The sequence below is a fragment of the Neodiprion virginianus genome, chromosome 2, assembly GCF_021901495.1.
Source record: "Neodiprion virginianus isolate iyNeoVirg1 chromosome 2, iyNeoVirg1.1, whole genome shotgun sequence".
Classification (NCBI taxonomy): domain Eukaryota; kingdom Metazoa; phylum Arthropoda; class Insecta; order Hymenoptera; family Diprionidae; genus Neodiprion; species Neodiprion virginianus.
In genome coordinates, this window is record NC_060878.1 from 7,753,527 (window position 1) to 7,775,867 (window position 22,341).

At 38.3% G+C, this 22,341-nt stretch overlaps 1 protein-coding gene across 1 annotated transcript in view; it reads left to right on the forward strand.

Moving 5' to 3' along the window:
- The first annotated feature begins 1,478 nt into the window (after positions 1 to 1,478).
- The window catches only part of LOC124298902 (potassium channel subfamily T member 2), a 170,162-nt gene continuing 149,299 nt past the window's right edge, over positions 1,479 to 22,341 (forward strand). Inside the window, exons 1-2 of the mRNA XM_046751537.1 lie at positions 1,479 to 1,596; positions 4,082 to 4,653. Of these exons, the coding sequence (XP_046607493.1) occupies positions 4,553 to 4,653 (101 nt within the window). The 5' untranslated portion in view covers positions 1,479 to 1,596; positions 4,082 to 4,552. The remainder of the gene's footprint in view (positions 1,597 to 4,081; positions 4,654 to 22,341) is intronic.

Consider the following 22,341-nt stretch of genomic DNA (forward strand, 5'->3'; position numbering starts at 1 on the left):
GGATGTCGATTTTCTGAACGTTGATCATCCAACCGTCACTTATCGGAATGATAGGAATAACAAAAAATGTATACAGATATATCAGTTTACCGAGTATTTAAACTTTTAACGAGAACTAAAATTTTTCTATGTCAAACGAATGGGAAATAGAAATTATATAAGGTGACCTGCTGGACTTGAGCTAAAGAACTCATGTTTTGGGAGGTTTCTTTTTTCTACCACACGCTAATATTTGAGGGTGTAAAAGTGAAAAAAAAAAAAAAAACTTTTCTTTTCGAACCATCCAAATACGTGTATATATATATTTATTTAGACATAATAAGTGTGTGGGTGTTTTCATATAATGTGACCGTAAATTTCAATCTCCTTAAATTTTCGTTTAATGGAAGAACGAAGAGAAAAAATTTCTACCTTCAAGTTATTTTCATTTTTTTTCCACATACTCGTTACGCGCATATTATCCCTACAACTCATGACTTTATTTTTTTTCACCTTGAAACGCATGACCGGGGTTCGAACGTACCCCGGGTTTTTCTTGATCGCGAGACCGGCCCTATGCCGTTAAACAGACTTTCTCATGCATGGTTTTCCTCTTTCGTTTTCACAAGGAAGAGAACGATCTACGATAAATCTGATTTAGTTTACATTTAGTTAATGAAAAACCCATTCTAAGAGTGAAAAGTTGAAAGTTCACGCGGGGTTCGTTCGGACTCCATGGAGTCACGAGTCGTAGGTTTAAGGATATGCATGAAATTTTTTCATTCAAACACCGAATTGTTATTCAAACAATAAATCGCCGGGCAAAGGCGCTCGGGTTTCACGTCTCCAGCTTTTCCGAGTTGCCTCCGCAACACACCTCGAAAGGGTGAAAGAGAGAGAAATCGCAATGAAAAAGAAGTTGAACGATCAATTAGTAGCGTTGAAAAACGCCCTCAAGAACTCCCTTACGTTGCGGGAAGTAGAGCGGTATTTGTCGCGGGAATGAATAATAAACGTCTGACGGATATGCGGGGGTGGTATAAGGTGGAAAAGGGGGGAATTGGGGGGGGGTGGCGGGCGGCGTCAGCGTCGCGACGCCGAGAGACTCGCCGCGTTTCGTCCGTCATTGACACGCGAGGCATCGTCGAGTTCGCCTGGACGCGGCCTCCGTCTCCCGGCATTCTTGATCCACGTGCCGCAAGCGTCGCGACGCCGACGTCCGATCCTCCGGATCTTATCGAGAGGTACAAAGATTTCGTAAAAACTCGCCGCACGTGAGCTTGCGCCCCGACACTGGTCGAGGGGTGAAAATCGGGAAAGAGTTGAAAATCGAGACCGTTCAGTCGCGGAGGAAACGCGAGACTGCGAAGACGTTGTTCGACGACGTCGACGATGGGGTTTTTTATTTTTTCTTTTTTTGTTTTTTTTTTTTTTTTTTTTGTTTGTTTCTACTCTACAAAAAGGTCACGTTCTTACAGCGGGGAGGGGGAAATTTCAAGGCGATCAACAGATGCGTGTAATCAGTGAAGAGTTTCCAGTTGTGCGGTTGTGTGTTTGTGATTTTTCATTCTTTCGGTAAGGTTACAACGATTCGGTATTCGGCATTCTAAGAACAAGGTGAGTGCGCGAGTGATACCGACGAATCGGAACACCTGCCGATAATAATACACAACGTGACGTAACGCGATATTGATTGACGAATATTTCGGTGACCGCGACGCGACGCGATTCAAGCGACTTTGATTATTTCTACTTCAATCAACGGTCGGACGATTGTTATGTGTCTACGGTTTTTTTCTGACGATTTTTATAATCAACCCGTTGCCGTGACGTGAGAGACGAAATTGTACATCGAGGCTCGGAGGATTTGCCGAAACTTTCTTTCATCCCGTTCGTGTCGTCAATTGATAACACAGGCCTGCGAAATATAACTTCCAATTTCCTCACTTTTTTTTTTTTTAGGTATTTTGGTACGTTGAAGTAAAATATAGCGCTAGTTATTTTTTACAGCGTATAGAGATTTATTTTTAAGCAAGATATGCAGAATTACAGATTTTTTAACAATTTTTACGAAACAATAAAATACAACCAGTATAAAACTGAATGTCTGGTTATAAAATGAACAGCGTTAGTTTTGTAACAAGACTTGAGATGAATGAAAAAGACTTGTAATATCTTTTTCTAGTTTCGTCGAAACTCCTGTTAAACATTTTTCTCTTGTACTTACGTAGCTTGAGAATATGCTTAAAATCACCATAAACAACAACTAGTGAGGGTAGATGAATATTTAAATATCAAAACTACCATTAATACGTATAATTAACTCAGAAATTTAAAATTTAACTCTGGTAGTACTGAGAAAGCAGAAAGAAACAATTCTCAGAAAATCTAAGTGACGGAATTTTTTAAATATTTTTTTAACGGATTCGTACCTAACACCTACCGAAATTACTACTCAGTTTTGTCGTGGGAAAATCATCGCAGGCCTGTGTAATGGAAGTTGAGAATTAAAGAGGGCTGCAAGTACCATATTTGAAAAGAAAAAAAAATAAATAAATCAATTTTTTAGAAAATAGGTACGCAGTTGTATGAAAAAGCCAATATTTTCTACAGCAAATATTCTTTTTCGAAAAATGCATGCCATTTATTAAAGTCCTCTTTTAATTCTTATCTTCAATCAAGCTTCCACCGCTGAACCGATTTGTCCGTTATTTTCAAAACACACGTGCCTAAAAATTTGTCCCAATTTTCGACTATCATAGCTACGTTGATGTTACAGAGTTCGAAGATTCGAGCAACGGACAAATCAACTCACGCCCGTTATTCAACACGCCTTCGGTTATTATCATCCCCCGGGACATCGATCTTCCTGTACCCCGAATTCTCTCTGGATGCATGCAGGTGCATCAATTCCGCTTCACCTCAATCCGTCGGTCTGTTGGTTTTATGTCTGAATTCCGTGCGGCGGAAACTACTTCCTCGGATCGTTAGAAAGATTCCCATTCGTACCTCAACTTCTCTTACACAGGTTTACTCCCAAGAGTTTCTTCGCCTTTTGTTTTTCCTCCTCTCCGTTCCTTTCTCTGCACCTTGCACGCAACTCGATTGTATTCTCCTGCGCGTAGATCGAACATGTCTGTGGTACGAATTCGTTTCCACGTTAACCCAATTCGATCGATCGACATTTTTCCACCTTCTTCGGCGCGATAACAGAATTAACAAGCAGCTTTAGAACAGACGTTAGCCAGTCCTCGAACTTCCCGTTCTCGCACTGCGGGTTCCAAGTTCATAGAGAAAAATAAAGAACAATAACCAATTCGAATTTCGAACTACAAATTCAGATGCGTGATAAACGATTTTAAAGCCCTCGAACATCGTATTACGCGAAAACATGACGATTTCTTTTATTTTGTACCACTGTAATACATCCATCATTACAAATGTTCGAAGTCTGACCTTGGATTCGTTATCGCTAATTCGAAAAACCTCCGCCTACCAATTTTCACCGAAATCGGAATATTTTTAGATTTTTTTCCACCACGTTGGATCGCCATTTTCGAGTTGGCAACCTGACTTCAGATTCGTGGTCAGCCACCCAACTAACCGACGAGTACCAATTTTCATCAATATCCAAATGTTTTTAGGTTTTTTTTCGGATTATTGAATACGCCGATTTAAATTTTGCAAATCTGAGCTTAGATTCGCGATTAGCGATGCAAAAAACCTAACGGTACCAAATTTCATTCAAATCCATTCAACCGTTCTCGAGATATCGTCATTTTTATTTGACATTTTGGAATTTTGTTATTTGAATAATCGAAAAATTACCAATCCGATCAGAGCGAAAATCTAATCAGTTCTAAGTTTAGCAAAGCCGCGTCGATTGAGACCAAAATCATTGATATCCCGTAACTCGTTTCTCGATATATCGTCGTAAAAAAAAATTGGTCACATGCGTACATACATACACGCATACACACAGACGTTCGTCCGAAAATTATTCGGGGTAATTGTCTAAACTTCAAAACGTGGAGATCCAGCGAAAGCTCAACTTTTCATTATCAGGGTGATTACAATGTCTTCCTTTGTTCTCTGACAACAGAGACACGAGAAGTTGAAAACGGGCCTTTCCTTTTTCCCCCGTTCAACTCCGTCGCACGTCCTCGTGAAAATTCTTCGGCAAATAAAATCGAGAGCAACGTTTGAATGTCCATTAAATTGACATTCGATCCTCAGTCGGCTCCAAGGAAAAGCATCCATTCGTCAGTTCCGTTCGCGCGGCTCGTCGATTCCCAAAAACAGAGCTAAGACCCATCGAGCCGATACTAAATTCCACTCATCGCCTCAGTTAATAACAATAATCGGTAAGCCTCGCGATAAATCGGCGGACCCAAGTGATGCTGAGTTGGACAGTGCGCGGGGTCCAAATTGACGAGTCTTATCGCGGCCAGTTAAGGTGGCTGTAATCAGCACGATCCTTCGAGGTGCCCCGGATAACGGCGGGGCCTACTCGAGGGCGACGACCCGAGACGAGGGCCAGGAAGGCCCCGTCGCCCTGGACACTTCCTGCGGGATGGCGGAGCCGGATCCCTGTCTTCCTCTGATCCTGCCGCCGAGGTACCGGCTGCGGGACCTCATCCTGGGCGACTATGCCTTCAACGACGACGGCGAGAGGTGAGCGGAAAAGATGATCGCGTGGAGAAATGTCGCGGGGAAGGGAAGGGAGTTTTGGAAAACGGGGAGCTAGGTGCGGAAGTTTTTTTTTTTCAGTTACATGTTCAAAACGTCAAAGCTTATGGAAAAAAAGGTTCAATACCTGTTTTACGGAAGATCTAAGCGTAGGAAGAATCCTGCGATTTAAACTCTTGTTCATTATGTAACGATTTTGAATAATTATGGTTTTTATTTATTTATCGGGTCCCATTCGAACCCGACCAACGTCTGACCCTCGAAATTTCTGATTTTGATTGAAAATTTTTCTCCAATTGAACGAACTTTGAAACAGTACCCTGAATTTTTTCAGATTTTTTATTCAACTGCTCAAGTATTTATAAATATTGAGAGTTATTTTGAAGAAGGTCTTTTTTCTAAATTCTTTCAACATTCTCAAAAACTGTATTTTCTATTTCAAACGTTTCAAAACCGGGCCCATGATGTGCCGATTATTTTTCCATTTTTGTTTTCAGCACTTTCAATTTTTTTTTGGTTAATTAAAATGTTGTTTGAACTTTCTAAAAATTCTCGAATAAATTATCAAAATTTTTATTTCTCACTCAGAATATTTCTAGATCGATTCCACTACGCAGCGATTTTTGACGATTTTTTACTTTTTGGCATATCAAATTCATCGTGAAATCGGTGTCGAGAAATTTGCAAGTGAAAAATGGCAGTTTTAAGAATTTTTCGGGAATTTTCAGACAGTTTGAAAAATTTTTCAGTTGATTATAGTATAATAATAATTTAACGTACAAAGTGTAGGCGAGCCGAAACCGAGTACTGAAATTATTATTCCAGCCGTACTAAATTTGCTCCGGAAAAGGATCGAAATAATCACTTTGACGCCAGTGTTGAGATCCGAGTTTCGCCTGCGAAACATAAGTCAGAACTGTGGTATAAAGACTTTATAAGTCAGTTCCGAAGTTGGCCATTTAAAGTGACACTTTTGAGGATCAAAAACGGGCGTCGAAAAGTGAAATAAATTGAAAAAAATTGGCCGGTCATAAAACGGAATTTTGAAAAAGACAATGCAGTTTTTGAGAATGCAAAAATTGGGAATTTTGAAAAAGATCCTTCACAAAATCACTCTCAATATTTATACATAATCAACCGGTTGAACAAAACATATGAAATAATTTAGGTTACTATTTCAGAGTTGAGATGATTGCAGAAAAAAGTTTGAACAAAATCAAAAATGTTGAAAGTCAGACGTTGGCTGTTTTCGCATGGAATTCCCTATACGCGTACACTTCGACCTTTCTAGATTCTGACTTTTCGATGTTTTAATAATTCTGCAATACAGTTTTTTGATCTGTCTTTTCAAAATTCGATATCATGTGATTTGTACATTTTTACCGTACTTGCGAAGGTTTCACTTCACGTATGTTTTGGCTTCGTTGTGCGTGCGTATGTTTCCAGGATTCTTTTCGTCCCTCTGTCTCTCTCTCTCTCTCTCTCGCTCTCTCTCTCTCTCTCTCTCTCTCTCTCAGACCGCTGGCCCGCGCTTTTTTTATATCGCGTGCAATCTCGCCGCGTACCTACGTATATATTGGTACAACAACAGCCCGGTAGGAGATTCTCTTGGGAAATTTATAAATATATTTTCAACGATTTTTACCGCCTCGCCTTTTACCTCGAGCCTTCTGTATATAAGTAAGCAGTCACGCACACACGCGTTTTTAACCAAAGTCCAGAAAAATTCTTCAAGTCAATCATCCGAGAATATGGAAGTTGATGGGTTTTTTCGTTTTTTTTTTTTTTTTTTTTTTTTTAGATTCGGCACTTTGATAATTTGGAGGAAAAATAATTTCAGGTTGTGCGTTTTCTTTCCTCATCATTGAAATAAGTAATTTTTGAAACGGATAACTACTGCAGATTTGAAAAATGCGTACCGGTGTGACGTCACCTTGTACAGCACGTTAAAAACCATGATTCTAAATCGCTTATACGATTTGAAATTATCCTTTTTTACAATAATGAAAATAATCCGAACCGATTAATATAAAATACTTTGAGCCATGATTTTCTCCCCATGAAACTTCCTGTTGGAACTTTAGGTATGAAAACTTGTTAGAAGAAATGTTTAAAAGGTCTCACTGAAGCTTGTTTATAGCTCAGAATTGAGCTAAAAAAAAGTCAAATCCGTCATGTAGTAATAAATTTATAAACACAAAAAATTCATATCACTTGTTCAATTCTTATAAGCTGTAGCTCATATTTTATTCGTAAATGAATTATCGGCAATTCTTTCGAATTATTAGATTTCGGATAAGAATATTGTATTTTTTTCTGAATCGTAACTTTACGATCTGTAAATGTTAGCACTAGTTGTTATTATACGTAAGGGTCGATTATTTTTTTCACCGGTCGACAGAACTAGAGAAACAAATCTGCTGCAAACAATTTGTAAGAAATATATTTGCGAATAAAATGCGCTATCTTTTACTCGAATCGGAAGAAATGTGTATATGGATTCATCAGTATTAGAATAATAACGTAATTTCTCTGACGTTAACGATCGTTTGGCGTTTAGCGTTGAATTTTAACGCTTCAATGTTTTATCTGTATCACAAAGATTCTTTATAAAATAAGATTTAACTTGTTAAACAATTCTTATTTTCTCCTGTTTTTGTTTATACACACATTTTTGATCCTGCATTCATCGTTAAATCAATGGCTCAAGGCTTCCGATATTGGAACGAGAATTATTTTCCATATTAAATCGCGGAACATCTGAAAATAATTCTTCGATACCGCAGAAACGTCCCATCGGATTGGACAAAAGTCTGTTTCCATCAATTCCAATTTTCATCGAAAACGTAAATATCCTCAAGACGAGAGGTAATTTGCGCGCGAACTGTAATTCGGTCAAGCTTCTTGATTCGAAAACAGAATTGCACTTGTTTATGGCTGGTGAACTCGGTAATTGTAAGCCACTTGAATAAAAAGCGTCACAGTATAATTTCGGTTGCGGTATTCTTTTGAAATTTTACGTTGAAAGCGTTCGTTCTTGATCCGACTTTTCCTCCAGCCGTGAAATTGTTCCGCGTTTTCTGAATCGCGGAATTTCAACGCTGCCCTTTTCCATCAATCATAAATTAAGGTCGTGCATAGGAAGAAAAAAATGGCGAGTTTGCTCGGTCGGTAAGGGTAGGAATACTGCATGACCTTGACAAAAGGAAGAAATTTCGTCAAGTCTTCATAGCAGGTAGAAGCGAACGGAGCAGAGTAACGTACAAGGTCGAAGGTGAAAATAGCGCGTGGTAAAAAGATTTTATTGGTGTGAAGTACGAGCAGACCGGGTTGTGTAACAGAGACATTTCGTCTCGAAGGGAAAACTTTAGGGACGATTCGGTGAACCCGACCGTCTGGAGCACGATGCATGTTACGATTAGGAGGGTAGAAGAGGCCGTCTTCTGCGATTTTAAGGGTCATCCTTAAAGTCGTACCGCTTCTCGGAGAGCCGTTGTGGTTTATGTTAGGGGACTGTATGATCTATAATCCGTGAAGTTTAAGCGTTTCATCCGACCGGCTGATCCTGCAATCGAGAATTCACGAATTTAATATTTATCCTCCAACTCGTCCCCGAGATGAACGTTGATACGCGCATTAATCATCGACACGGTGAAATTTTCTATCGTTTTATCTCGAGCCAGCTCTCTGCTCTTCGATCCCAATTCATTATTTAGAGACCCGTCTTATACCGTTATCGATGATCCATTTTTATAACTGACATTTCGATCAGGGGTGCCAGACAACTTTGGCTAATTGCGAAAATAAGAGCTCACTCGTAATGAAATTATTTATTGTAAAACAAGCGAATACATATAAATACATATTTTATACGAATATCTTGCATATTATAAGCAGAGAATGACAGCCTGTTAAACATATAAACTATTGAGACTATTAACTGTCAAAAAATAGTAACCACCGCTCTATTGCAATTAATATATTATTGCAACCGTTACTCATAAGAATGGTTCAACATCGTCGCGAGTGTTCGCATAAACTTACGAGTTCGTCTAATTTCATTTAAGATGGCACAGGAGCCAATAATTCATGACCAAGAAAACTTTTCCTCGTGGATACGTAGAAAGTTTCGATGAAATATGTCTTGACGCGGTTCACAAATCATCGGGAAGTGATATTCGTGTCAACGTTTTTTAATTTCATAACTAAAATTAAAGTAATTTTTGTGAAAAATGACCTCTGTTCATGCAGTTCAGTCCTTTTTTTTTTTTTTCATTGTACCTAGTTTGAAACCCTGAATATTGAAATCAAATAACCAAACGATTTCCGAAAGTCATCAATCGACTGTATTTCTTTTTCTACGGTATAAAGTGTGATTACAAAGTCATTAAGTCACTGGCATTCACTTTGGTCAAGGCGAACTTGCACCGTTTGCCAAAGGTTGACACCTGGGTATGACACTCCCTCACCTCGTGGAAACGGTAGACGAGTTTAGATCAAAGTGATTAGAAGATATCCCCGTAGATCGTTATCCGAGAAATTTATCGTTGCTTCGCGTTGAGGCAGTCAAACTAACCAACCAAGAGTACTTATACATACAAAACACAACCGTAGAAGTTATACTATCAATGCAAATGTTTGAATATTCTTGCCAATTTTTTTTATCAGATGTAAACAAATTTGGTCTAATCGATTCGTTCGTTGTTTGACAAAGTTGTATAATTACATGTGTATTCGGCCGGTTGTTTTTCTAACTTTATTCTTTTTCCATCTGACGTATTCTTCGAAAATTTAATTTTCAACCTCAAACTAAGTAGAATTTTAATAGCTTAAGGATTTTTCAAACACTCAAACCGAATCATCTCGAAAACTATACAAGTTCGGAAACTGTTTTTCGTTCCATTTTGTAGCTAGTCAAATTTTTCTACAACAAGGTTGAGACTAACATACATCTAATTGTAAGTGGTCGTCTTGTCTTCGATACGAACATTCAAAGTCGAGTACAATGAATAAATGAATGAAGAACAAAGTGGGTGGTAAAGTTTCATTATTCAGATAGAAAGGGATTATTATCCGATAGCCTAATTCCAGTGTGTTTCGCTACGTTTCAAAATGGTGGAACTTAGATGAATTAGAAAAGTTTCTGTGAGTTAAAATGAAAAAATTCTCCTATCGACGAACTGTACAGTGAGCGATAAAAGATAGAGAGAAAATGAAGAGACGTATTATGTAGATGATATAATTTCCCATGAAATAGTTTGCCTAGCATAATTCTTATCAGTTTATAACACGAATGAAATGAAAATTTACAAGTTAACAAGCGGCTTAATTCATTTGTTCAATGCACTCAACTTCAAACGTTAGCATACCTACACGTATATCTATCTACATTAGTCTCGACCTTTTTGATAAAATGTTAGATTATCTACAAAATGAAACCAAAAACAGCGAGATATTTCGGTTAGAGTGTTTGCAATATTCAAACCGGATAAGTCACCTTTTAGAATTTTACTACCGTTGTCCGATTTCACGAGGCTTGCTTCGATGTTAAAAACTGAATTTTCGAAGAATACGTAAGAACAGAGAAAAAAAAAATGGAAAAAAAAACAACCTGCCTCATATATACATGCCTATATATATGTATATATATATACATGATGATTGACCATCTGGAAATGAGCCATTTGGTGAAATTAGCTGAGAAATCTGACGCTAATTTCACAACCACCTTCAACATTGAACGACCTAATTATCGGCAAGCAAGGGACTTACCTTTTTTCATAAAATTAATCTCGTAAGGTAAGGTCACGTGTAGGGGTTCACGAAATTTTGAATCACGGTGTTGTAAGGTGGCGAAATATCGTGAAGGTGAACACCATGATTTGACCGTGTGAGTGTTTTGGCGCGTATCGAGTTGCGGAGGCGGAACAATTTTCTTTCATAATTCATCCTCACTGGTATTAGTTTCTTCATCTTTTTCTTCTCTCTCTCTCTTTACGCCGTTCTGACAAACGTGTATATCAAAGTAATTTAATTTTGACGCCAAATTTCTGAGAAGTCTGCCGCCAACGTCCGGCTCAAACGTTTTCCCTTCTTTCTTCTCTCAGAAAAGTTGAACGGTATTTTTTCCTTCATTTTTCCCATTTGCTCGTTAACCAAGAACCGGGATTTTTCGCTCATAATATGTCAAAAGGAAGCACTCCACGAAGTTTTGAACGAAAGTGTATGTTTCATGCGTGCTCAATACAAAAGACAGCTGGTTGTATCGTACGGAGTAAAGTTTGCTGGAGAATGTATGAAAGATCAGGGATGGGGTTGAAGTTCCGATTTTGAAAAGTTCCGAAAGCACCTAATTCCGAATTCTTTGGTGGCGAAACTTGAAGTAAAGAAGTCAAACTTTGAAGAAACAACAGAGTTTCGAACGGTCGGAACGCCGATGGCTCAAAGTTTCGAAATTCAAGTTAAGATAGAGCAAGGTTTTGAAAATTAAAGTTCCGTTAGAGCAAAATGCCAAAAAATTAAGTTTCGATAGAGTAAAATTCCGAAAATAAAAGTATGGCAAATCCAAAACATAAATTCACAGAACTGAAAGTCTTTGATCATTTGGAATTTCGATATTTCGGAGTTTTATATTTTTTAATTATTGCATTTTTGGAACTTCGAATGTCGGGTTTCGGACCTTCCGAAATTTTGATGTTTCGTCAAGGTTTTGATTTCTTTACTTCAAGTTTCGACTCCGCCCCAAAGATCGGTAAGAATTACTTTGCTTCTAAAAATTGCCAGGCTGAAATTTTTCACTCAAACGTTTACTAATTCTTGCTGGTTGTTGGGGGAGACGAAATTCCAAAAAATCGAATTCACCCGCCTTTGAAATCTGTGAATTGTTGTTCATTCCCAACTGGCTAGACGCCCGACTTGTAATTTGGTAATACACCCTCGTGGCTGCGGTAGAACGTTTGGAGACTGATTAAAAATTTTCTATAACCAACCCCGGCCACCCATCTAGACCTGGTTAATTTTCCAGGCCTCTAAAGAGGCACGTAGCAGGCTGGATAGTTCGTGCCGACGTAGCGACATGGCCCAAATAATTACTGGGCCAAAGGGCAAGAGGTAACACACAGCTTTATTCGACATAATTGGAGGACCTGTCGACATTTTCATGTGAACATCTATACAGGGAGAAACAGTCTATTCCGTATATCGATCATCACCTTCGGTCATCGAGTGAAGAGACGTTTGACTCTTTTAGTCGCACGTCATTGTGCCGAGTCGACTGATGTAACAAAATTGTATTCTACGGGTTTTGGGGTCAGTACGAATCTGAAATCAGATTTAAAAAATTCAAGATGGTGGATCTAACATCGTGTACAAAAATTTTTAATTTGATTAAATAGGATCTGAAAACTGCGTTCAGAGGTTTTCTGAGCCGTTGATTGGATTTGCCATGATGAATTTTCAAAATTTGAATTCAGTTTTTTCTGGTCGAATTTGAAATTTTCGTCCGTCTTATTGGATCCACATCTTGAAATTTATAAATCCATTTTCAGATTCGTCATCAGTGACCCCAAGAACTTACAATTTATTAACAAGCATGCATACGCGTAGAGGGATAACTTTCTCAAAAATGAATTATTCGTTAAATTTTGACAATTTTCTTCATTCAATTTGTTTTTACCAATAACAATTTACATTATATCGCAATAATTACTCTCGAGTATTGAAAATCTACTAGTATATCATCCGAATTAGCATAAGACCGCAAAGAAATATCCTGAAAGTTTTAAGAATACTTACCGCTACGACTCAAAACGTTGTGTCTGACGATTGTGCGAGAACGCGAATAGAAAAAAATGGAATGATACGTTTTCGAATGGTTCAATGCCATATTTGTAAAGCCTGAATCGAACAATCAACTGCATGCACCGAGTGTGACTGATAGTACGCAAGTGAAAGAACTTTGATCAGGCTCGGGAGTACAAAACGAATCGTAAAACGCCCGAAATGTGGGAATTTTATAAACGAAACACGGTTGATTGAATCCGGTGATGCGGACTGACAATGGATTAGAGCAGAATTAAAAAATTACTCAACGATGTGGACCGAAATCTGCACCGAACTATCGAAATTTTGTCTAAGCTGGTGGTATTCTTGGATTAAACAATCGTTTGCCCAGTAATGAAAAATTTGTCCGGTTTGTATTTTGTAATTTACCGAGTATGAGGTACCTACACGTAGCATCTCAGGTCTTGGAGCGCTACACTTGACACTAATTTGCATCGACCCGTGTTTCTATTTCTGGCGAACCTGGTCGTAAATATATGCAGCTGAAATATTTTCATCGGAAATAAATTTTAGGAGAATATTACATCTTTTTTGGCGTGAGCTTCGCGATTCAACAACCTGAAGTAAAAAAGACGTGTTCGCATTTTTTTTTTTTTGTAAACAAGGTCTGCGGCTTTCTGGGGAGATTTTTGAAAAAAATCGCTTTGCGAATGCGTCGCAGAAGTTGGAAACTACTGTCAATAATTAATTACGCTGTTACGGTGTGCAGAAGCAAAGTCATTTAAAAATCACTGTGAATCTTACAATTTTGAAGAACGTTCGAAGGATGTTTTAAATTTTTCGCAGAAACTTTGATCCGAAATTGATTCGGCCAGGTTCTCCTGAGTATCGATAACCCTTAAAATTTCTGCATCTGCACTTTTGAACGTTTGGTAAGCGTTAACGTGCAAGCTATAAATCCGAGACAAAAATATCCGAGGTTTTTTTTTTCACGTTATTAGAGTCTCTAGATGGGCATTTTTCAAAAAAAAAATTAAAAAATTTCGATTCAATTTAGGGGGTTTTATTACAATTTTCATACTTTGGATGGCAGTGCACTTTAAACTATAACTCTAGGAGAAATCTTTCAATGAGCATTTTTGTCTTCTTTCAGTTCTCTAAATTCGTAGTATCTTTTTTTTTTTTTCTTTTAGTTACAAATTGTACGTCCAGAAATAATGACATTTTTCATCGTAAGAAAGTGGGATTGGGCCTGTTATATTTTTTTGTTTTTAGATGTGTATTTATATAAAAAAAAACCGAATTCGAAAAATTCGAATTTACGATTGAAGAAAATGAAAAAGAAAGAAGAACTTTCCTATAAAGCAAGTAAAAAAGAATGGAATTTAAAAAAAAAACCTTTGAATACGTTTGCAAGCAAAATAAATACGCATGTAGAGAATTGAAAAGGGAATAAAAATGCTCAGTGAAACATTTCTCCTAGAGTTATAGCTTAAGGTGTACTCCGATCCAAGGTATTAAAATTACAATAAAACCCCTTAAATTGAATCACAAATTTTTTTTTCAAAGGTGCACATGTAGAGAATCCAGTAACGTGAAAAAAACTCCTTGGATGTTTTTGTCACAGAGTTACAGTTTGCACCTTACCGCTAACCAAACGTCAAGAAGTGCAAATGCAAAAATCTATGGTGTCATCTTTTATCGTGAAATTTTTCTCCCTAAATTCACGGAGAGGAGAAGATTCGGATATAAAATTGAACCCGAGGTTACATAAAGATGATTAAATTTCAGCTGCGTTAAATCGCCGCCGCAGAGCAACCATGACAATATCATCGTGTCACGGACGATATATCCGATGTCTTTTCTGCCCGGAGATGCAAAAAGCGGTTAACGATTGGAAAGAGAATCGAGTATCGCTTTCCTTTGATTTAGGATCGCGCTCCCTTCGAATATTGATCTCGTTGTTTGCACCGAGTATAATAATTCGCACCAAGGATCCGAGCCTCGGAGCGGAAAGGATCCTTGGTGATGACGCTTTCAAGGATGGGGCTCTTGGCATAATTAATACACCGGAATATTTTTAAACTTCCGGTACAAACCTCACGACGCTCCTGCTTCGAATATTTGATGACTAGGCTGCTTTAGACGATGAATTGATACGGCGTAACTCGATTTCCATGCTCTTTTACAGCCAATAATGCGCGCGGGTTGAAAAGTCCTACTATTTATATCATACGCCGAGATGACGGAACGAAGAGGAAGAAACGATTATTCGTTTCGGCATCGCTTTAGACTGCATCGAGAATCGTTGACGCTATTGCTTTTCTGAAAGTCATGGAGGGGGAATGCAGCTAACGATAAAACCGGAAATTGAAGAAGATGCTCCAACTCTCGTGGAACATCGTTCAGGGAATACCTGATTTTTTCTTTTTTACTTTTTACGGTCAATTCAATCTCGGTCTGATTCATATCGTAATTTTGCGCGAACTTTAAAGTATGGAAATTTATGGACTTGGGAAAAGTTTCAAAAAGGGTAAATCTTCGAACTGCAACTTGCCTTCAAGCTGCAGCTACGAGTACTCGAAGCTTCGCTCAAGATTTATCAGGTTTACAGTTCAGTTTAAACAATGTCCAATCGAAGGAGTTATCAGATAAAGACCGAACGAATTAAAGTCAGGTTACTCGAGTTTAATTAGGTCTAAACAATGTGAAAAAAAAACTGTTTTGAATAGGCAGAGCTTATTAACAATTTTGAAGTCTCCGTACTACTCAGCTTTTTTCTTTTAAGAAAAAAAAAAAAAAAAAAAAAACAGCGTAATATCTATATCCAGTATGAGAAAAAATCCTCTTCTTTTTTTTTCTTCTCTGTTACCGAACTCACGAAAAATCGTCTGAACCGAAATTTTTATACAGTATTTTAATTGCAACCGGAAAAAATTAACTGAAGCATAAAATTCATACCGTATATGCCAAAAAACAAAGAAAGTTTTATTTAGAAATATATTCATCTCGTCAAAAATCCAGGTCAGACGATCTGTGCAAAATTCATTTGTGAACGAGTTGAGCTGTTATTTATCTGTCGGAATTCGACCAACTCTCTGTACGAATTCGATATAATATAAGCTTCCTCAGACCATAAGTTGATAGTCGCTAAACTGTTTCGATAAAATTTTACGTTTCTTAATTTTTTTTTCCCCTTGTATCAAGCATACAATACTTTTCCGATAAAACGTATAAAAACTAAATTCAATTATTGGTTTCAAACATCTGTTCGTTAGTTCTGCCGCTGCGAACTTTTTCGTTCGAACTGTACACCGTACTGTACATCCTTAAGTGGGTCGGAAAACTTACTTACCTCTGCTTGTACAATAAACACGGGTATAAAATGTAAGGATGATCGATGGAAGGCTGCAAAACGCGTGTAAGACAGAGGTCCGAAGGTATTATCGGTGAGATATTCACCGCTATATTCCCATTCTGCGAATATGTCAGCTTGTGAATCCTTTCATCCTTTGACCCTCTGAACATTTTTTATTTGCACAATTCAGAGCTGCGGGTGCGGAGAAAAGACAAACCGACGCCCATATTTGTTCAGGATCAGTGTGTCAGCACTGGAGTAGTAAAGTTTAAGTACCACTTCTCACGACTGTCCGTTAACCATTTAATACCTATTCGTCGTTTGTACCCGTGATACAATGCAGGCTCGTTCATTTCGATCAATTCGCTTATTTTTAGTACCCAGAGCACAATCGATATGGAGAAAAATGTTTCGACGATCAATTTGCTCGAATTTCAGAATAAATGAACGATACGTCAACGTCCGGATTGATTTGCCTTTATTTTAACGTTCCGTCTCTCGGCGACGCTGGATTGTAGATACGAAGAGAAAATGAGTCTCTTTTTACCACGTACCTGCAAACTTTGTGAAATTATCTAAATAAGCCGGTCTTTGTTCTCGGAGTTTTAGAAATCGCTGCGATGTAATCGAGGAAACAGGAAGATTCGTTGCGAAATGATTGCTGCCATTTTCAACGGATATACGATCGAATGGAATTTCCGTTATATGGAACGGCGTGAGGACAGAATGTGAAGTAAAGTGATAAGTGCGATAAAGGGTGCAGTCGAGCGAAGATAACAGCAGCAGTGTAGCACCAGGAAGGAATGAATTCATGCGAGGACGACAATAGCTCGGAAATGTAGCTTCGTTGACTTTCTCTGGAAAAACGTGTTTAAACGTACGTCGCCGCGTTCTCTTCGTCGGTTCGCGATATTCGATAATCCATTGTTATGCCTCACCTTACTCGTGAAAATTGTTCTCCTACGTAAAACTCGCACTTTATCTAGAATCACGTGCCGTTTAAGGAGGTTGGTTGGCAAGGAATCGATACTATTCATTGATTTTATTTTTTATTACAAGGTAGTCGTACACCGAGTATTCATCGCGTTATTATAATCCTTGGAGAAAAATTCAGTAAAACAGGTATCGTTGAAAAAAAGTGCTTGAATATTGTCGGAATTACGAAAAACGAGGTACACGTAACCATTTTGCGCTACTGTCGATCCTTTTTTGGCAATTGCAAGGCAAAATCAGTTTGTTAGGTTTAGTCTACTTTTTTTAGTTAAACAAGGCTTTAACGTCAATTTATTCTTGCACGAGCATTAAATTTTCGCAACGGTTGCAAGAAAATATAGCAAGAGTGACGGCAATGAGAAAGAATAGTAACGGATACCAGACTTTCCGGTAACGGCTAGAAAACTAATTTTCATTTTCTACCCGGAACTATATTTTTCGATTGTGGTGAAAAATGAAAATATTTAAGGACCGAGCGGTAACCGGAACTAAAAATTTCTCTCAGTGTTTGCGACTGAACAGGTGTATCGTGAATTTATTATACAGTAGGTATATGCATAAAGATTCCTAACAGATGTTTAGTAAATTTGTCGCAAAGATTTTATCACAGTTATACTATAGCAAGCATAGTAAAGCCGTATATTCGAGAATGCAATATTCAAATAGTATCGGAGTTTTGTCAGGATAACCATAATTTATTGTCATTGCCGCTATAAATTATCCTGCTGCTCTTAGTGTAAAAATATGTTTGAGGTTTTATTCCATTATACTGCAGAGTAAAAATATAGTTACGGTGATCGTAATTCTCTCTCGGTGTGCGCGGTTGATTCTTATCGCCGTCCATGTTATTGCCTCGTAATCGTCGTTACCTCCGCCATTCGAATGGCCGTAACGAAATACGGATGTGACGCTGAATCAAAATCAAGCATCAACTGCCAATTAACACGTTTGAGTGACGGTGAAATTGCGCTTTTGTTACATGATTAATTAGAGAACGAGGTCAGCAGTATTTTTAGCTAATTAAGGAGACGAAGTTCGACGCCTGGAATGAAAATATGCATATTGAAAATCCAGTAAAACGCTTCCTGCAAGCATAAATTGCTGCACCTTTTCGTCTATCGTCCTTGGTAAAAACGCGTTGCTTAACCCTTTCAGTCGCGAAATTTAATTTTTTCAACGCCGAATGCGAATCTCATGTCAAAAATTGATTAAAACGAAAAACAACCTTTAAAATGGGGTGAAAACTGGATGTGTTGCGAACGTTGTTTCAGATAGTGTTCTTGAATGAGATTTATATGAATATTTATCACAATTTTAGACCGAGAATAGATGGAATCCCTAGTACTATATATACGCACCCCTAAGGAGGGTGAAAACTATCCTTATACATTGAATTTTGTAAATCTAATAGCCATTCTGAGATCTCTGTTTGTCAACCGATGAATTCCAAGCGTTTACAATACACGTTTATCGTCAAATTTTTCCGCCAACGAATTACATTCACGATAATACCTTTTTTTCCATATCATTGCTCAGAACAATCGTAAACAATAATTATAGATTCACAAAAAATTCTAATCGTTCCAAAGTTCAAGTGTTTTCTTTTTTTTTTTTTTTTCTCGTCTGATAATACACAAAAAATTAAGAATTTTGCATGTAATGTAAAAAAAAAAAAAAAATTACGAAAGGAAAAAGAAAATGTGTGCCACTATAATGGCTTCTCTGACTGAAAGGTTATCATCCAGTTTCCCCCAGCCGTTGTAATCTTGATTATCTACTCAACGACAGAGGGCAATTGGCAATAACCGAGGCGATTATGTCCCGTAATAACAAGGATAACGTGCACCATCGGCGTCGGGTTGCAATCTCCGGGAGAAATCGAGCCCGATCTTCCGACCGAACATATCCACGATCCTTTTTTTTCCTGTTCCATTTGTTTTGAACATTCGCGAGTTAGAAGGGATACCCAGTACGAAGAATGATAAACGATGCGCTCGTTAGCGAGGGTGGCAAAAACTGAATTTCTTTCCCTCTTGATTGATGAAAATACTACAGGCTGATATATGTGACGCGAAAAAATTTATTTCGGGCTCAGACACTCGCACCCATCGCTGTAGCCATTCAAATCCTCGTGACATTGCTCTTCAAGAATATAATCAGGCTTATAAATGCAAAATCTCTGTTCATTCCCCTCGTCTCAATTTCTGTTACTTCGCTGTATGGTATCTCGGGAATCTCGAGGCTGCGAGGATTATACGACTCCCATGATCATTGCGAGCGCGAAGACCTTCCACAAGATACTCGTGATGTCAGCTTCGAGATGATGACTCGCGTTTGTACTTGAAAATTCATGAATCCGAGATACCGTGACACGCACGCCGCTGTTCCTAGCTTCTTCGATGGAACAGGGTACTTGTTCGAAAATTTTATGCCTCGTGTTACGACGAAGCGCTGATGTAAACGATAGAGCTTTGTGTTTTTAGGTTAAGCGGTATCTTTACATGCTCACGGCGATTCTTTGACAAAGGTGACATAACCTCGATATGAATTGCCAACTATTTCAAAGCCCAAGACTCAATGATCATTATTTTTAGTCTATTTATATCCCCTTTCGGGGATACATTTTTCCTGAGGTGCGATTCGCTTCAAATTTTGCATATTTTGGCTTTTGGGGTCACTGAATTCGAAGATTCAAAATGGCGGATCCGAGATGTCGGACGAAAGTTCGAGAAACCTTAGAATTAGCTGATAATAAATGTATACTAGAATTTTCGAGGTCGCTGATCACGAAATCATCGTCAGATTTTCAAAATTTATAAATAGTTTACAACGTCGCGTGTGGCCGCTTTTGCCTACGTTTTGAATTTTCATTTTTGTTTCGAGCGTAAAATGGATGCAGAAATGTTAACCTGACCTAAAAACAATGAGCTTTATCACCTTTATCGCCGTTTCGTTTTTGACAAGCGGTAAAATTTCAGAACAAGGAGCCAGAATCTATTCCCTCGTTTGAAAAACCGATCTGCAGTTGCAGTCGAATTTTGATACTCGCCTGTAACTGATTGTACGCTACGACGATGAATTGATTTACACGTATTGATTGCGCTTGGTTATTCAATTATTCATTACCTTTGATTGAATAATGTCGGCGGGCGCTGATCCGATACTACTACACCTAATTCTCCAATTGGGTAACACAAGATACATCCGCCAGTTTAAAAAATGTAAAGAAAAATATTCATTCACATCTACCACATCTTAATTATAAGCAGAGAGAAGTTTGAATGCAACTGATTTAACAAAATCATTCAAAATTTGATTCAAATTCGACTTGCGGCAAATTGAGAAATACTCAGTTAGTTGGAATTGAAATGCGTGAAAGACCCTTAACCTACGGAAGACAAGCCACCGGGTAAATAGATAAATTCACTCAACATTTCACCCAAGAAACATGGGATAATAACGAGCTCTCGTCCCGCCAACTTTTTACCTCTTAGGCATCATTTACAACGCGGATAAAATCGAGCAGCCTCCCGTGGGATTATAGGCTTTGTTTCCTACTGTCAGACTGAGCGTTGCTGTCCTCATTTACGCCGCGATAATTACAACCGCAAATTATCGAAGAGGGGACAACGAGCCTCGAGCCAAGTGGGGTCAAGAAATGGAATGGGACACACGGTGGAAGAGTCAGCACATCGAATTTTCACGCACTGAAAAGAATTTTTTACAGTAACTAGAAAAATTTAGTAAAACAGGTATCGTTGAAAAAACGAGGTACGTCGATCCTTTTTTGGTAATTGCAAGGCAAAATCAGTTTATGAGGTTTACTCTACTTTTTTAGTCAAACAAGGCTTTAACGTCAATTTATTCTTGCACGAGCATTAAACTTTCCCAACAGTTGCAAGAAAATATAGCAAGAGTGACGGCAATGAGAAAGAATAGTAACGGATACCAGACTTTCCGGTAACGGCTAGAAAACTAATTTTCATTTTCTACCCAGAACTATATTGTTCGATTGTGGTAAAAAATGAAAATATTTAAGGACCGAGCGGTAACCGGAACTAAAAATTTCTATCAATGTAGACACAAGATAATCTATTTCTTCGAATATCAAAACCCCAAGATGAAGTATAGAATGTTTCTATGACACTTTGACCTTTCTAGGTACCCTGAAAAATTATCAAGTAGATATTCAGCTCGTTGATCCCTTTTTATATTATATCTACGTTTCACTATTTCTTGACATCTTTCGAGTCGATCCACGTATCATTTGAAGTTCGGCTGAAGCGTTGTTTGAAGATATTCCTACGCAGAACACAAAAGGTCTTATCGAGTTCTTTGGTAACCCGGTGGTTTTGAGACGCTGGTTCTTTTTTCAGATACCAAGCTTCGATACGGGGGTTTCGTTGCACGCTTCGCGGTTCAGCAGCTTCTTGCCGGAGACACGATGACACGTGCCGATAATATCGAGAACGGATGGGGGTGGATTTCCTCTAGAAAATCTTGCAAAGCCTCAATCCCCCCTTTTCTTATTTTGCGCTCGTTTACCCTTCTGTTTTCATTCATCCAATTTTGTATTCACAACGTCCAACGGACCTGCCGTTGAACGGTGGAGGATAATTCTACTCTTCCGCTTTTCTTCGACGCGTTGAGCTCCGACATTGGCTAATTTCAACCCTTAGCCCGACTTGATTAAGCCCCAAGATTCACAGGACCACCAATTCGTCGTGTTATCACTTTTTTTTTAGGCTAAGACTACAGTGTTATATATAGATGTAGTGTTAATAGAATCGCTTGAATCTCGACTCCTGGTCTTCTCCATCTTCGCCGTAATTGTGTAATTTTACACCAGAGTACGCAAAGGGATGAATTTCATTCTACTGGTTTTTTTTTCATGTCAAAACTGCTTCACACTGTTATCAATGACGCTCTCTGCGCATAAAGAGAGTAAAGTATTACTGGGGAAAGTTACGGTAGCAAAAACTTGTCACCTCTCGTCGGAAGTAATCGCGTTCAAATTTGCGTTAACCTTAAAATTGTCTCCGTACAAATCAGTCGTCTCGAAAACAGTGCAGTGAGCTGAATTTACACAGGAACAAATCGATCGGTGCTACCAAAGTATTAAACAAAATAAATGCTTTGAATCCAGGACTGAACTACCAATGTTAGAACTGTAAGGTTTGTTTGTCTCTTTTCCGGAAATAACAGTATTTCCCTGTTCCTTTTTTGGGTCAGGTGTATATTTAGTCGTTGACAATAATCCGGCTAAAACCATGACGTGAATATTTGATAAAACTAGTTTTTAGCACTCGCGTCGAAGCTCTACTCTATCTCTGGCGAGTAGACGGAAAAGGGATAACTAATTCAGCACCAGGCCAGAGAACATGCCAGGTACGCTGGGTAGAGTGAAAAGTTTGCGTCACGATGCAGACTAGATAAAAGAATGATAAGTTTGGGGGGTCGATGTGCTAATTTCAGGCGATAATGTCCGCCACCAGCGAAACCTCGGTTGTCCGAACTTCCGACTGGACAGCCGTTCTTAT